This window comes from Monodon monoceros, unplaced genomic scaffold, assembly GCF_005190385.1.
Source record: "Monodon monoceros isolate NGI ecotype Baffin Bay Population unplaced genomic scaffold, NGI_Narwhal_1 Super_Scaffold_18, whole genome shotgun sequence".
Classification (NCBI taxonomy): domain Eukaryota; kingdom Metazoa; phylum Chordata; class Mammalia; order Artiodactyla; family Monodontidae; genus Monodon; species Monodon monoceros.
Window position 1 is genome coordinate 148,177,164 of NW_021703774.1, and position 14,576 is coordinate 148,191,739.

Genomic DNA, 14,576 nt, shown 5'->3' on the forward strand with positions numbered 1-14,576 from the left:
TGCATGCCCTAGACAGGACTAAAATATCTGCCTGCCAGCCGCCTGGTCCTGGCTTTGGGTAGAAAGAAAGAGTACCCATATGACCTGGCTTTGGGTAGAAAGAGTACCCATATGATTAGGACACCTTAAGCCCGTTCACATGGAATGCGGACTCAGAACCTGATATTCACGACATACAAAAATCCCAAAAGACACTTATATAAGAGCTAGTTTGGGGCTGGTGCTTTTCTACAAGGCTTGGGCAGATACAGCTGAGAAATCGCCCCAAAGGGTAGCCTCCATATCCCAGGGTACAGTCAGGAAAATGTGCTGAAACTATCTCAAGGATAAACTTCACAACATATAAGAAATACAATATTTTAAGAGGCACCTCTCTCAAGGAAGAATTCATATTTAAAGATCTAGAGATAATGGAGCAATCTGAAAGGAAGTTTTAGTTAAAACCTTCAAGAAGATAAAGGAAGGAATAACATCTATAGAACAAAAACAGAAAGATATCAGACAGAAACATGTAACAGATATGAAGAGAACTATCTAGAAATTTTGGAAATGAAAACTAACATCACTGACATTTAAAAAAAAATCAGTAGATGGGTTAGTAAATACAGGTGAAGAGAGAATAAGTTAATTAGAAGCTATAACTGAGGAAATCCTCCAGAATGACGCATAGAACAATAAAACAGTTAAACATATGAAAGAAAAGAGACAAAGAAGATTGAATGAGAAACTCCAGCATACATATTATTACTTCCAGAAAAAGATACTGGAAAGACTAAGCTCTTTCCAGAAATAAGACATGAATTTCTAGATTTAAAAGGCCCACAGAGTGCCTAGTAAGATAGCTTTAAAAACAAATCAAAACTACATCTAGACACCCTGTAGCCAAAGTGTAGAAAGACAAGAATAATGAGGAAATTTAAAAGCCACGAGAAAGAAAAAATAGCTTATCTACAAAGGTCCAATAACTGAATTGACAGTAAGCATCTCATCAGCAACAACAGATGCCAAAAGACAGTGGAATAGTATCTTCAGGGTGCTGAAGGCAAATAATTGTGAACGTAGAATCCCACACATTGCCAAACTGTCATTTAAATAAAGGGCAAAATAAAGACATTTTGACACATTCAATATTTTAGAAAGCTTCTGTCCCATGGACCTTCGCTGAAAGAGAGAGGCACAAGGGCTTGGGAGCTGGAGAGGTGATGTGGCTCAGGGCTGCGGAGGGAGGCTGGGCTCTGTTTTGGACCTGTCTTCAGCACCAGCCAGCCTGAGGAGCTCAGCCCAGCCTGGCTCAGCCGGGGCCCAGCTCAGGTTCTCCCCTCCTGAGTGCCAGCCTTGCTATCCTCTTATCCCCTCATGGTAGTGGCCCAGCACCCAAGCTGGGGAGTACCACTGCCAGTCTGGCTCAGAGGCCTCCTTGAGGAGGCCAGGCCCAAGTTTCTCATGTGACCAGGTTTTGCCTGGCCCTCTGCCCTGGGGCCCTCTCCTCCTGGGAGGTCAGTGAGCAATGGGACAAAAGCTAGGTCCCTATGCAGGAGTTGGGGGGTGAGGACTTTCATTCTCTGTAGGAAAAGAATCACTTATCAGAGGGGACGAGACCAGTGGAGCTGAGCCGCCTGGGACGGGAGACTTCTTGGAGCATCTGGCTCCACTCAACCAGCTGGTGCCCTTGGGTAATTTCTTAAACTCTTTGAGCCTCAGTTTCTCACTAATGAGCAGGATACCTACCTAATGAAGATGTGAAGATGAAATGAGATAATCCATCTAGCTTTAGATGTATTTTCCTACACAGAAATTTCTTAAAAGAATAATCTCCATCGAATACTCCTGCCTAGCATATCATCAGTCAGTGCTCAGTAGAAAACTGTTCCCAACAAAAAAGTGACAGTGAGAGCCAATGAGCAGGGGTAGGATGTGTGCAGTGTTGGAGGCCCCATCTTCAGGGAAGAGCTCGTGTTTGTTAACTCAGTCATCAGTTACTGTCATTCTCTTGGTGCCAGGCCCTAAGTTGGGCTCTGGAAGCATGGAGATGACCCTGAACTGGAGGACCATCGGTGAGGAAGACAGCCAAAACCAGAAAGTTCTAACAGACTGTTCAGAGCCTGACTCGTCTTGTGTTTGTTGTCTATCTTTCCCCTCCCCACTCCCACCTCTCCCCCTGCCCCCAACCCAATATAAGCTCCATGATAGCACAAACCTCATCTGGCTTGTTTTCAGCTGTCTTCACAATGTCCAAAACAATGTCTGAAACACAGAAAGTGCCAAAGAAACATTTGTTGAACGACTGTGTATATGAGCACTAATAATAGAGGCTGTAGAAGTTGCTGTGAGAGCATCAAAGAAGTCTTTGCTAACTCTGTCCTAGGAGTTAGAAGTTTCTCAGCAAGGGCCATTTAAACTGGGCCTTGATGTATGTATAGGAGATCAATAAGTGGAAAAGGAAGTAAAAGGACATCCAGGCGTTGGGGCCAGCTGAAAACATGGAGGTGAGTTCAGGGACCAGTGAGTAATTGAGTGTGACAGGAATGTAGAGTTCAGGGGGGAGGAAGAGTGGAAAGACACAAAGCTGGGGAGATAAGAAGGGCTGTCAAAAAGTCTCCTTATTAAAATCTAACCACCTACCCTAATGTAATACTCTGGAGAGGATAGTGTTTCCAGCCCTCGCTGTTGCCCCAGGAAGGCCCCTCTCTTCAAAAGTTAAGGGTCTTATCAGGAAAGGGGTTAAAGATCTAGTACCAAAGATCTAGTACCCACTGAGAAAGGGGACAGTCATACCCCATAGTTCCTAGAGTTGTCTGAAGTTGGGATAAGGGTGGGACAGGGCACCTCCCAGATTTCGGCGAGTGCTACATGCTGCCCCCTTGTGGCCTCAGCAGAATTAAGCAGTAAGGAGGCTGGCCAGGTGGTCTGTTCATAATCCCAGGGGCCTCCAGCCCCCAGCATCGCCTTCTGGGAAAGTTATCCCAACCACCAGCTGTCTACAGACCAGACCTAACTGCTCTATTTATTCCACGTATACTCAAGGCTGGGCCAGTGGGTCTGGGGAGGCAGAGCGAAAGGAGACAGTTCATATTTATAAAGCCCTGTCTCTCTCTCTCTCTCTCACACACACACACACCACCTTTGGCCAGAAAGCAACTATGTATGCACAGGGGGTCAGGAGACCAATGTTTTGGTTTCAGCTCTACCCCTATTCATGGAGTGACCTTGGGCAAGTCACTGCACTTCACTGGGCCTCCTATGTCTCCATCTGTAGCACAGGGATCACCATCCCTCTTCCTGTCTCCCCTTGCAGGGTCACTGTGAAGATCATTGGGAGGACAGATGCTGCAAGTGCTAGGAAAAATGTTTAAGAGTGCTCCGGATGTAAGGGGATCGTGCTGGGTATTAGACAGGGGCTCTCTTGGGCAGCACCAGAGTGTTTGTTTACACCCGCATGGGCCCTGCTGGCGGGGAAATTTAAAGGGAACGTGCTCAGTAAGGCAACTGATCGAAACATTTCCAAAATAAGAATGGAAGTCTGCAGGAAAATGGGGACCCATTGACCGGTCTGAAATTTCAGTTGGCTTGGGTTTTCGTGAATGGGAGGAAGAGCAGCAAGGTGGGACTGTGCAGTGACCTCAAAATGAGAGGTTAGCCAGGAAACGAAAAGAGCTGAGCTTCTGCCTTTTCTGAGCCCAGCCTCCCTTCTGGGTGCTTCTCATTCACAAGCGCTCTCTTGAATCCTCTCCACGTGGGGCTGGGCACGTGCTGTCAGTGAATTACCTGCATGTCTCACTGAGACGTGTTTGGGTACAGGACAGTGGGAAAGGCCAGATGATCCCCTTCAGAGAAAGTCCAGGGCTAGAATGAAGGGGGCAGACCTGACTTCTCATGGTGACAGTATCACCTGCTTCATCTACCTTGATGACACTGGAGGGGTACCATGTATCCAAAACCTTACAGCTAGGAAAATCTTTGCTTTTGCTAAAGAATGTTATCTTTCTTTGCTTTAGATGTGAATCTCTTACCTGGTCCCATCTCTCTTTTTGCCCTGGTGGTCAGGAAGCTCGGGATCGAACGTGAAACCTAATTTTAACTCTGTAGGTCTTTGCAGCCAGAATATTTGTTCTTGTTTTCGATGATCCTGATTTCCTACTCAACAATATTCTTCCTAATTCTCATCTGTCACATTGTTTCACTGTGTATGTTTTCAGTGCAAGCCGTCTTATTTTTTCTTGTGGAGTAAGGTAAGGTACACTTAGGTAAGTAACTGAAAATGAAACAGATGAGACATGTCCAAGTGCTTACCATGGTTAACAGTGGGGGATATTCGGTGAGGGAATTATTAGAGCATCAGGGTCAGACTTGAAATAATCGAATATTAAAGCCCCTTCCCTAACCCTGCCTCACACTGTAAGAGAGTCCCCAAAAGAGGGGAGTTGCCTAAGGTTTTATGACATATTACCGACTGAGAAGACATCAGTACTTTTCCTGGCAGCCAGTTCTCTGCTCTTCCCATGACAACAGGCCTCATTCTAGCTGTAAATGGCATGGTGAGGGGAAGACGGCTCACCACTGGCCTCTACGGCCAACAGAGGCCGTGAAGAAGTGGAATGCTCCTTCTGTTCTCCATACTTTCAAGCCCTGGCTGTAGAACCCTTCTGACCTGCTGGCTGACAAGGGGCTTGGGCTACCCTCCATGGCAGATGCCATCCATGACTTTGGTAATGGGCATGGCCACAGCAGGCAGCTCAGAGTGCCAGCCTGTGCCGAGACAGGAGTGGAGGGACGTACTCGAGTCCTTGCTTAAGGACAGAGAAAGCTTTCTCCATGAGAGATGCTCTCTTCACCCTCAGCCAAGAAGGACACAGGCTGAATCTGGCCCACGTGTCATACGTAGTCCAGGAAATAAGGCAGGCAGGCAACTCTGAGCAGCAAACGTTCTGACGAACGTTTAAAAAATGAACGTCATTTTTTAAATCAGCTGAAGATCTCAATTTGAATCAGACATGCAGCTCAAGTTCCCCTTGCTTTGGACATCCTCCCTCCTCACAAGGGACGTGTCCCCCTCCTTCACAGACACCCAACCTGAGGGCAGACGAACCTTTCCAAGCCTTTCCCAAGCAAAGTGGTCCCATGAATGTCCCCAGACACAGAAACCCAGACTCCAAATTATCTAAAATGAGATTTATTGCATTTCATGCAGTTTGAAGTCCATGCAGCAAAGGAGACTAGCATAATTTTTAATGCATTTAAAAATAAAATTAAAACTGGGGGATGGGGGGCAAATACACAAAGTCCTAGTCTCCTTGAGTCCCTGGAAGAGAAGGGTTTGGGAATGAAACCATCCACTCCCCATGGCAAATGAGTCTCTTAAATGCATGGAATGTTTCCATGGCCTCTGATGCAAATCCACAGAGCTCTGGGGCAAGAGCAGGGACGCGGGGAGAGGAGCACTAGTGAAAAAGAAGCTACACACGGTCACCTAATTTCACCTGAGGGCAGAACAAGGTGGTAAATCCTGGGTCAGCAGCTGTTCTAAGAGTCAGGAGATTACATACACCCCTGAGATTTGCTCCTAAAAGAAGTGGCAGTAAGAACCAAAAAAAGAGAAACAAAAGAAATATTTCTTCAACCACACTCTTCAAGAAAATGCCATAAATATGTTATTTATTATTTTCATTTCATAGCATTGGACACACAGCTCAACATATTGAAATACTGATTCCGTGGAGACAAAAAAAGGGAAAAAGGAAATAAAAAATACTGCATCTTCCTGTTGGAGAACCTCCGCCCCCGGGCGTCGGGCGTAGCGCACCAGTGTCCTAGCCTGCGGGAGGCGCTGAGGTCGGCAGGGTCCTCTGGGGAGGGAGGCTGTGCCCATTGCCCGGGGCTGTATGGCAAAAATTGTGTTGGGTGTCCTTGGCCTTGCCAGCTCAGGCCCTCAGTCGCCGGTCACCTGGGGGGCCTGCCCGTCGGAGGGCTGGTTGGCTGACTGGATGAACATGGGTTGGGCGAGGTCCTGGCCGGCAGGCATGGTGACTTGCTGGATCTGGTAGAGCTGCTGCGAGGGGTGGAGAGGAGAGAGTGAGGTCACCCCTGGGAGAGGGGCATGCAGCTCCCTATGGGCCTCGAGTTGGTTGGGGGCCCCAGATACCTCAACCACCACCCATTGCAAGGCATCAGAGGGAGGAGGGGAAGTGGAGTTCTGCTGTGGTTGGGAGCAGCAGACACAGGAGGCACCAGCCCGGTGAGAGGGGGTATGTGTGGTGGGCGGGGAAGAGGTGCAGGGAGTTGCATTTCCTGTGGCTTTCACTTCTCTGGGCTCTGCCTCTCCCGTTAGCTCAGAGCCTCGAGCTTGCTGCACGCTGTTCCTCTGTGACAAACACAAGCAATTTGAACCACTGTACCAGCAGCTTGGAAGTCAGCATTTCCCCAACTCAGTAATCCTCACTGGCAGGGGCAGTAGGGATTACCCCTTCTCCTCTTTTCCTCAGAATGTCTGGCTCAGGCTGAGGCTACGCTGAATCTCCATCTCCTGCATGGGCCCTGACGGGGAGGCAGGTCACCTGGGATTAAATGCTTACTACAGCGAAGACCCGCGAAGATGCTCGCGTAGCCACTACGGAAGGTTAGGGCCAACTGGACATGATTTCTCAGGTGTTTCCAAAAGAAACCAAAAGCTAAGACCCCCTGCCACAGCAGCCCGGGCATGTGAGCCTGGCATCTGGTGCTGGCAGAAGCCAGAGTTGGGTCCTGACGCCAGTTCCTCTCCTCTCTGGGCAGCAGAGAGCATGGGCTTAGGCATGTCATCCTATCACGTCCTCAGGGGTCTCTGGCAAGATAGTGCGAAGGGAAAGGGGGCCGGCAAAGGGAAGATCCCTTCCTCACGAGTTTAGAATTACTGAATTCCAGGCACCTAGAGAGCTTGAGAGGTCACATGTTCTCTGCGTTTCAACTAATCCATGAGATTAAAAGGAGCGTGGCTTAGAGAAAAACTATTCTTAAAGAAAGGAAACAGGAGACCTTCATGCTAGTCCTGGTTCTGCAATGAACAGCTAAGCAAGCACAGACAAGGCACTTCCCACCTCCAGGGCTCAGTTCACTCATCTGTAAAACGGGGACTGGGGCTACATGATGTCTAGGATTATTGTCAACTCCCACCAAGTCTATAAATCTAGAGGATAGGCAAGACTGTTGTTTCAACAATTTCTGTCCACTCACTGTCAACAGATGATGGGACAGTTGCCCTAGCCATCCAAACCCACAGATATCACCTGCTACCCTGTCACAACTCCTCACCCTCTGCTCCTGCCTAGGCTGGGTGTCCTACCTGTCCATCCGTGAACTGGCTGAACTGCTGCTGTCCTTGCTGGACCTCTGTCTGTGTGATCTGTAGGAATCAAGACGGCAAAGTAGGCAGATCAGCTGCAGGGTCTGGTCCACTAGTCCACCAGCCCACCAGCCAGGAGAGGGTCGTGAAGATCAAAAGGACAATGCACATAAAGTGCCCAGAATGAGGCCTGGCACAGAACAGGGGCTTGATGAGTAGCAGGAAAACAAGGGTCCCTCCCCACCCCGTAGCACAGACAGCTACTCAGAGTTGGCACCACATACAGGACCCCGGAGCATGCAATATTCAACTTCTGCAACCATCTCTCTTAATGTCCACCTAACTACCCCCCGCCCCACCGAAACCAGTCCCTTGCTAAAAAAGTCTTTCTGGGGCCTGAGGCTCAAGTCAAACAAAAACACCTAGCTCCTAGGTACTGACAGGACAGGGCATAACATTTATGGTTTAGGCAGAAACCCTAAGAGTCTGTCTTTCAACCAGTGAAGGCAGATTGCAAAACACTGGGCAAACTGGTGAGTGGTCCCTTTCATGCTTGGAAGGTGGGCTCCAAACCAAACCCGTATCACCCAGATTATCTGACTGGAATATGAAACACCCTGGCGAGCAGGTGGCCTTGGCCCTGGAAGCCCTTGTGGCAAACCTATGAAGTACTTTTTCCGAGAGAGGCCACGTGCAACCCTCTGGGCCAAGGCGGGGGGGCGGGGGGGGCGGTAAGGAAAACATTTATCACATGTGCTTAAAATCTTATGTGGGCATTTTAAATACATTTTAAAGGAAGTTTACAGACATGGAGAACTGCATCGTATAATGCCAGTTGCTGCAGACAGCTTGGTAGACCAGAAAAAAGACTGAAGAATGTTTGTGTGCGTATATGTTATCTATGGAACATTTGACTAGCTAATGTTTTCTGTGTACCTTCTCCTGGAATCATCACAGCCACCCTGCAAGGTAAGGACTGTCTTCTCGAGTGTCCTCACAATGGGCCAAAAACAACCCATCGGGTCTACCCATGAAGCTATGAGGAAAACAAGGGGACAGGTATGAAAGGGCTTCATGAGGGTTTCTTACTAGTGTTCTTTGTTTTGGGTCTTTCTCCTCCCACCTGCTTGAGGGCAGGAGCTAAGTTTTGTCTATCTCTCAGTGCAAAGTAAATTGATATTGAAGAAATATCTGCAGAATAAATGAATGATCCTGAGACAAATGGAAAATATTCGTCATAGAGGAGAAGGTTTTAACTGTGCCCTGTGGCCAGCAGGATTGCCCTTCACATCAGTTGAGAAGAGTTTCATTCACCTTTAAATTCCATTTACACGTTAACATTCATTCAACAAACGTTTACTGAGCACCTACGAAGTGCCACGTTGTTATAATTACAATCTGTTGTTACACAGACTCTGTCCTCAGGCACCCTCTTCTTGCTTCACTCCTTCCTCTCTATACACCCAACTTTCCCCACTTTCTGGCTTTAGTTCCTGGTCTCAAAACTGACCTCTGGGGAACCAAGAACTCTTCCTTCTCATTTCCTCCCACCCTGTGCCATAGAAAGTTTCTGGATCCCAGGCTAGAATCTTACAAGTTTTTTTTTTAAAAAAAAAAAAAAAGAGGGGTACACTAAAGGGTGGGACCAATCTTGAGATCTGATTCCACGTCAATGAGCCCCAGGAAATTAGGGAAAAGCCCATATTCTTATGCAAGCCAAGAAATGGGTTTAGAGTGGGCCTTTAAAGATCCCAGAGACTATATGGAACTCAGAAGCCCTGCTTTTGGCTCATTCCTCATATTTTCCCAAATGAGATCTTTGGAGACCTGCTCTACAAACTCAGCTCTGTCACCACTGTCAATAGATACATCACCAAAATGCAACTGGGCCAGACGAGTCCAGCTTTTTAACGATCGCTTCTTTTTTTGGGTCTGAGGCAAAAGAATTGATTAACAATGCCTCCCCTTGTCCAGCACCCCCCATCCCCTGCAAATAATACCCACATCCCCCAATCCCCAAGCCCAGGGAGGCAGCCCCCTCGGCACCTGTGGCTCAGCCTTCAATATCTCAGGGCATGAGAGGAGATGAGGAGGGCAGTCTCTGGTTAGGGGTGCATGAGAAGGTAGAAGTAAAAACCTAAGTAGCTTTCCAAGGGGCACAGGAGGTGCCAGATCACAACAGTCATCAGGTTTAAAGATGGAAACTCAGCCTGACGATGAGGCAGTCTGTCAGAAGGCTTCCTCCAGTCAGACCTGCGCACACACACACTGGGCTTTCTTCAAGTATCCTTGAGGCTTCCCCTGCCTTGAGTTTCCTTGTCGCTCAAGAGCACGATGGTAAGAGACACACTTTGAATCCAATCCTCCGATAAACCCCATCTGTCCCTTGGGGTGCAGAACAGACGTGCGGGGGGTGGAGGCGGCTCTTGCTGAAGGATGAGGTGGCGAGAGTTGTGTGCTGAGCACTTTGTCAGAAGCCAGCTCCAGCTGGTTCCCAACTCAAGCCCTGAATCTCTGCAGCACATACCTGTTGAGCATTGGTGGCAAGCGTCTGGATCTGTCCCTGCACAACCTGGGTGCCCGATACAGGCTGGGCTAAGCGAATATACTGCAGCTGGCCGGCATTCAGCTGCACCTAGGCAGGGGCAGAGACAAACAAACCACCGGAGACTGAATGCAACCTCAAACAAGCAAACTTTCCATGGCAAGATATGGTGACTGTCCCCTACCCGTCCCCACCCCGACCCCTCCAAAAAGGCCGACCCTGAAAAGTTCCTTTTTAACAGAAACCCAAACAAGCAAAACCATAATATCCCTACCCCGTAAGTCACACAACACAAAAGAGAATATGTTCCTTGAATGGACTTGGGGAAAAATTCCCAGAGGATCTTGTCATGTATGTGAGGACAGCACGGCTGGACCCTCAACATTCACTGGCTCTTAGCTATTTGCTCACAGTTTACGTTAAGATTTGATGCCAAAGACTGTCTGACATTATCGGAACGCTTATACCGTAAGTGTGGGGCCTTTCTCCCCTCCGTCTCCACCCTTCCCCACCCCTGTCCCCGGGACGGCTGATCTAATACTGAGAAGAGCCCCGGAGTCTGCCAGGAGTAACCAAAGCCGACGGCCATCACTCCGCACCACAGCCCTAGAACTGCCCAGCCCCATGCTGCACATCTTGGAAGAGAAAGCTGGCCCACTTTACTATCTCTGTCCCCAAGAGCCAGGACCAATAGGGGTCTGTGGGACTTTTAGGATCCTTGGTGTTCAGCACTAGCTTCTGGCCAAATACCTCCCAAAGGGAAGCTGAATCAATAAACCTTTCACATAAAACCCCATCATCGGAAACCAAAGCTACAAAAATGCCCTTAAAGTCCCTCATGCTTAAGATTAAGTCTCAGATAATACAATAATACCACATGCTGCATTTAATTGTGTGCTAAAAGCCTTAACTCAGGCTCTTAATGCTACAGCGTAGCACGAAAGCATTAGTGAGCATGGGGATGAGGAGAGGACCAGTCAGCAGAGAAAAGAGTCAGCAAAGGAGGACTACGGACAGCCACACTCAGGATGTGGGGGATGAAGGCGGCTCCAGGAGGACCAGCAGATTTGGTCTCTCTCTACCTGGAGGCCCAGACACCACCCTCCCTAGCTGCCTAGCCTGCTTTGCTTGTAAGGGTGAGCTTCTTGAGGGTGAGCTTTTGCTCCCATGTCCTGGAGCAAAATTCCCCCTTGCCTTCAAGAGCTAACTTCATTGCAGGGGCTTTTACTTCCATGAGGAAAATGCTGACAGGAGGAAGCTTCTGCATGCAGTGTTAAATCAAACTGCTTCCCTGAAACTTCAGACTCAATGAGGATTTGAACCACCAAGAAAAGACTAACACTGAAGTTCCTGGTAGAACGTTCCAGAATTGTCCGCTTAAGGCAAGATGGAGGGACACAAAATCTAAACCCATTAATAATCTGGTTCAAAGGAGACAGGGCAAGGTATTGTGACCTGTAGTCATTTCTCTCCTGAGAACATGCCAAGAGGAGCTGCTGGGAAGTTGTGATGCCAAGCCTAAACTCCCCACTACATCCCACAGTGTGGCTTCCAGGCAACATTAAGTTGCTTATGGGGAGGAAGACAGCTGGGTGGAGGCTTGGGAAACCTCATCTGCCAAGGCTGATGGTGGCTGGTACCAGGAGTCACCAGAACTCCTGCTGAGGAACATGGGATGAAAGACCGAAGCCTTGTCCCAGGAGTGGGGGAAGGTATACTGCTGGCCATAGGGATTTTACATTTCCCAGCTGAGAAGAGCTCTTTTGCAGAAACTCAAATGTGACTGAAAAGCTGTGAGCCAAACAGTTCCAAGCAGTTCTTAGAAGCAAGCTCTTCTTTCAGGCTTGTGTTTAGGTACTGGTGATGCTCTGCCCTTCAGTCCTCTACCACAAGGGTAGGCCTGGGGACGCTCACACCTTTTTAAAATTACAGAGCAAACAAGCCTACCCCCTGGGCTTTCAAAAGAGGAGCAAAGCTTCCTTCCTAAAGGTCATCACTAATACGAGCACTCTGGTGAGTTTAGAAATGCAGACTCGTGCAGAAGGTATACAGTGAAGACCAGGTCCTAAATTCTGCAACAAGTCTTCTGTGCCCCAGAGGCTTTAAAAGACTCAAGTTAAAGTTACTACAGGGCTTCCCTGGTGGCGCAGTGGTTGGGAGTCTGCCTGCCAATGCAGGGGACACGGGTTCCAGCCCTGGTCCGGGAAGATCCCACATGCCGCGGAGCAACTAAGCCCGTGCGCCACAACTACTGAGCCCGCGCTCTAGAGCCCGCGAGCCACAACTACTGAGCCCACGTGCCACAACTACTGGAGCCCACGTGCCTAGAGCCCGTGCTCCACAACGGGAGAAGCCACCGCAATGAGAAGCCCGTGCATTGCAACGAAGAGTAGCCCCCACTCTCCACAATCAGAGAAAAGCCCATGCGCAGCAACAAAGACCCAATGCAGCCAAAAACAATAAATAAATAAAATAAATTTATTAAAAAAAAAAAAAGTTACTACGAAGTGTGAACTCTTCTCTGGCTTAGCTGAACTTGTTTTGGTGCCCCCACATGCAAAAATGAGAACCATTTGTGAGAGAAGTCATGGGCTGGTGGCTGCAACGAATCTGGAATTGGTGTGTGTGTGTGTGTGTGTGTGTGTGTGTGTGTGTGTGTGTGTGTGTGTGTGTGTGTGTGGCGCGTCACCACCCCCAGCCCCACGCCGTGGGGGAAGGAAAGGGAGCGGGGGATGGGAGGGGGAGAGAGAGAGAGAGATGAAAAGGGAAGAGGTAAACAGAGGGATGCACACACCCCCCTTTCCTAAGCTTTCTCCTGGCCTATTACTCTGTTAAGAAGAACAGTCCCCAAAACAGAGTTGAGCATACTTTCTGAACTTTCTTCAAAAAGAAAGTGGTTAACCAAGTCCAAGTGAGTTTCTGTATGTGCCTACATTTCATTTACAATAGGAAGGGCAAGGGGCAGGAACAGGCCTGCTCCATGTCACTCATTTTCCACATTTTTTTGTGGCAAATTGACCAATGAATAGATGGCAAGTGTTAAGACAAGGACCTTTTTTTTTTTTCCACCAAAGAACAAGTACAAGTGAAAAAGCCAACAAATCTAAGAAATGAAATCCCTCAAGGCACACAGGAAGTAGCAGTCCACAGTGAAGGAATGGATAAGTTAAATGAAAGCCAAAATTACACCTTGCTGCAGGCTCCACTGGGAACTGACTCATGAATACGCAACATGTGTATTTATGGCCTTCTCTATACACCTCCCTCTTAATCTCTGCAAATCAAAAGACAGGACTAGGACTGCCTCACAGGGCCTTTGGGCCTTGGCACAGAATAGTGGTTACAATGACTTCTCTGCGTAGGCCGAGTGAGGGGAAATGGAGAGGAGCTGCCCCATCGTGGTGAGCCCGAACCTGGATTAAAGGAAAGCAGGGCGTATACAGTGAAGCAAGTTGTGGTTTGGGGTAATGGGAATATAGGTTTATAACAAAGTGTGTGTACGTGTGTGTGTGTGTGTGCGCGCGTGTGTAAAATCTTTAACTATTTCCTGTTACACTGCTGAGCAAAGTGCTACGCAGACCTTAAGGCGGGGCAGGACTTACCGGGATCTGCTGGATCTCTCCTGTGTTCGTAATGATCTGCTGCATCACCTGCATGGTCTGGCCAGTGCCGCTCTGGGCCTGCTGGGCTTGACCCTGCGGCTGGGCCTGGACAATCTGCACCTGCTGACCTTCTCCAACCTGCATGGTCACGGGGGTGGTCTGGAAGGAAGAGTCATGAGAAAGCTGACTGAGCTCCAGCCCAGAGCCATTAGGCCTACCAAGGGGTTAATAACGAGCAGTTCGCCGGGAGCAAACCCCCTCCATGAATGCCTGACCTCATCGCAACACTAACAATACTCAACCTACAGAGTCCTTTGGGCTCAGAGCACTGTTCAAGTCACTCTCCAAAATAAAAGACAGGAAGGCCAAACGGATTTTTAGACTCAGAGTACAGAATATTTGCCTCGGCCCGGAATACCTCTATGCTTCAAACGTTTCAACTCTTCACAGCCCCTTCAATGATAGAAAGGCACATACGGTACAAGAGAATCAAAAGCAACCACGATAATTTGCCTGAGACATGGCTGAAGTCAAGTCTGGAGCAGGTGAGTTTAGAGGGCAAACTAAATGGGAAGTGGGATCAGTATGGGTTAACTAAGCTCAGGACCCTGGGCTCCTTCTCAGGCATGCAGGACACTGGAAGAAACATAAAGGCACACTGGCTTTCACCCCCATTCAAGCAGCAGAGCGGCTCCAGCCCACTCTGGCCAGCCAGCTGCTCTGGATCACAGCACTGCTTTCCACGGGCGAGGCAAACACCCTTAAGACCTGGACACCGTTAAGACCTGGACCTTAACTGAGGCTACCCGTAAGTAACGGAATTTGATAAAGCCAGACTTCTAACTTTCTAGAAACAGGAATCACAGATTTAAGGAATTTCTGTCTAATGTATATGAAGATTCTGTGTTTCACACACACTTAAGAGGACTGCCCAATGAAACTTGCTCCTTTGAGAGACAGTAGATTCAAACTGTCAAAAGGATCAGTCATTTCTTTTAATCTCAAAACTTTAGCCCTAGATGTGACCATTACAGATCCCAGCCTTGTTCATCTGGCGGTGGTGCTAGTGGAGCCCTTTAACCACACCTGCACCCCAACCCCTCACTTTGGATAT

At 48.5% G+C, this 14,576-nt stretch overlaps 1 protein-coding gene across 6 annotated transcripts in view; it reads right to left on the reverse strand.

Annotated features, from left to right (window-relative positions):
- Window positions 1-5,154: 5,154 nt before the first annotated feature.
- Window positions 5,155-14,576, reverse strand: part of NFYC (nuclear transcription factor Y subunit gamma) — a 63,372-nt gene continuing 53,950 nt past the window's right edge. For 3 of the 6 annotated variants that reach the window (XM_029228324.1, XM_029228323.1, XM_029228320.1), the window contains exons 7-10: window positions 13,463-13,621; window positions 9,843-9,950; window positions 7,316-7,375; window positions 5,190-6,358 (exon numbers count right to left, since the gene is read on the reverse strand). In XM_029228324.1, the coding sequence (XP_029084157.1) occupies window positions 5,927-6,358; window positions 7,316-7,375; window positions 9,843-9,950; window positions 13,463-13,621 (759 nt within the window). In that variant the 3' untranslated portion in view covers window positions 5,190-5,926. Of the gene's footprint in view, window positions 6,359-7,315; window positions 7,376-9,842; window positions 9,951-13,462; window positions 13,622-14,576 lie in introns of all 6 variants that reach the window. The other 3 variants (XM_029228326.1, XM_029228325.1, XM_029228321.1) reach the window with 2 other exon arrangements.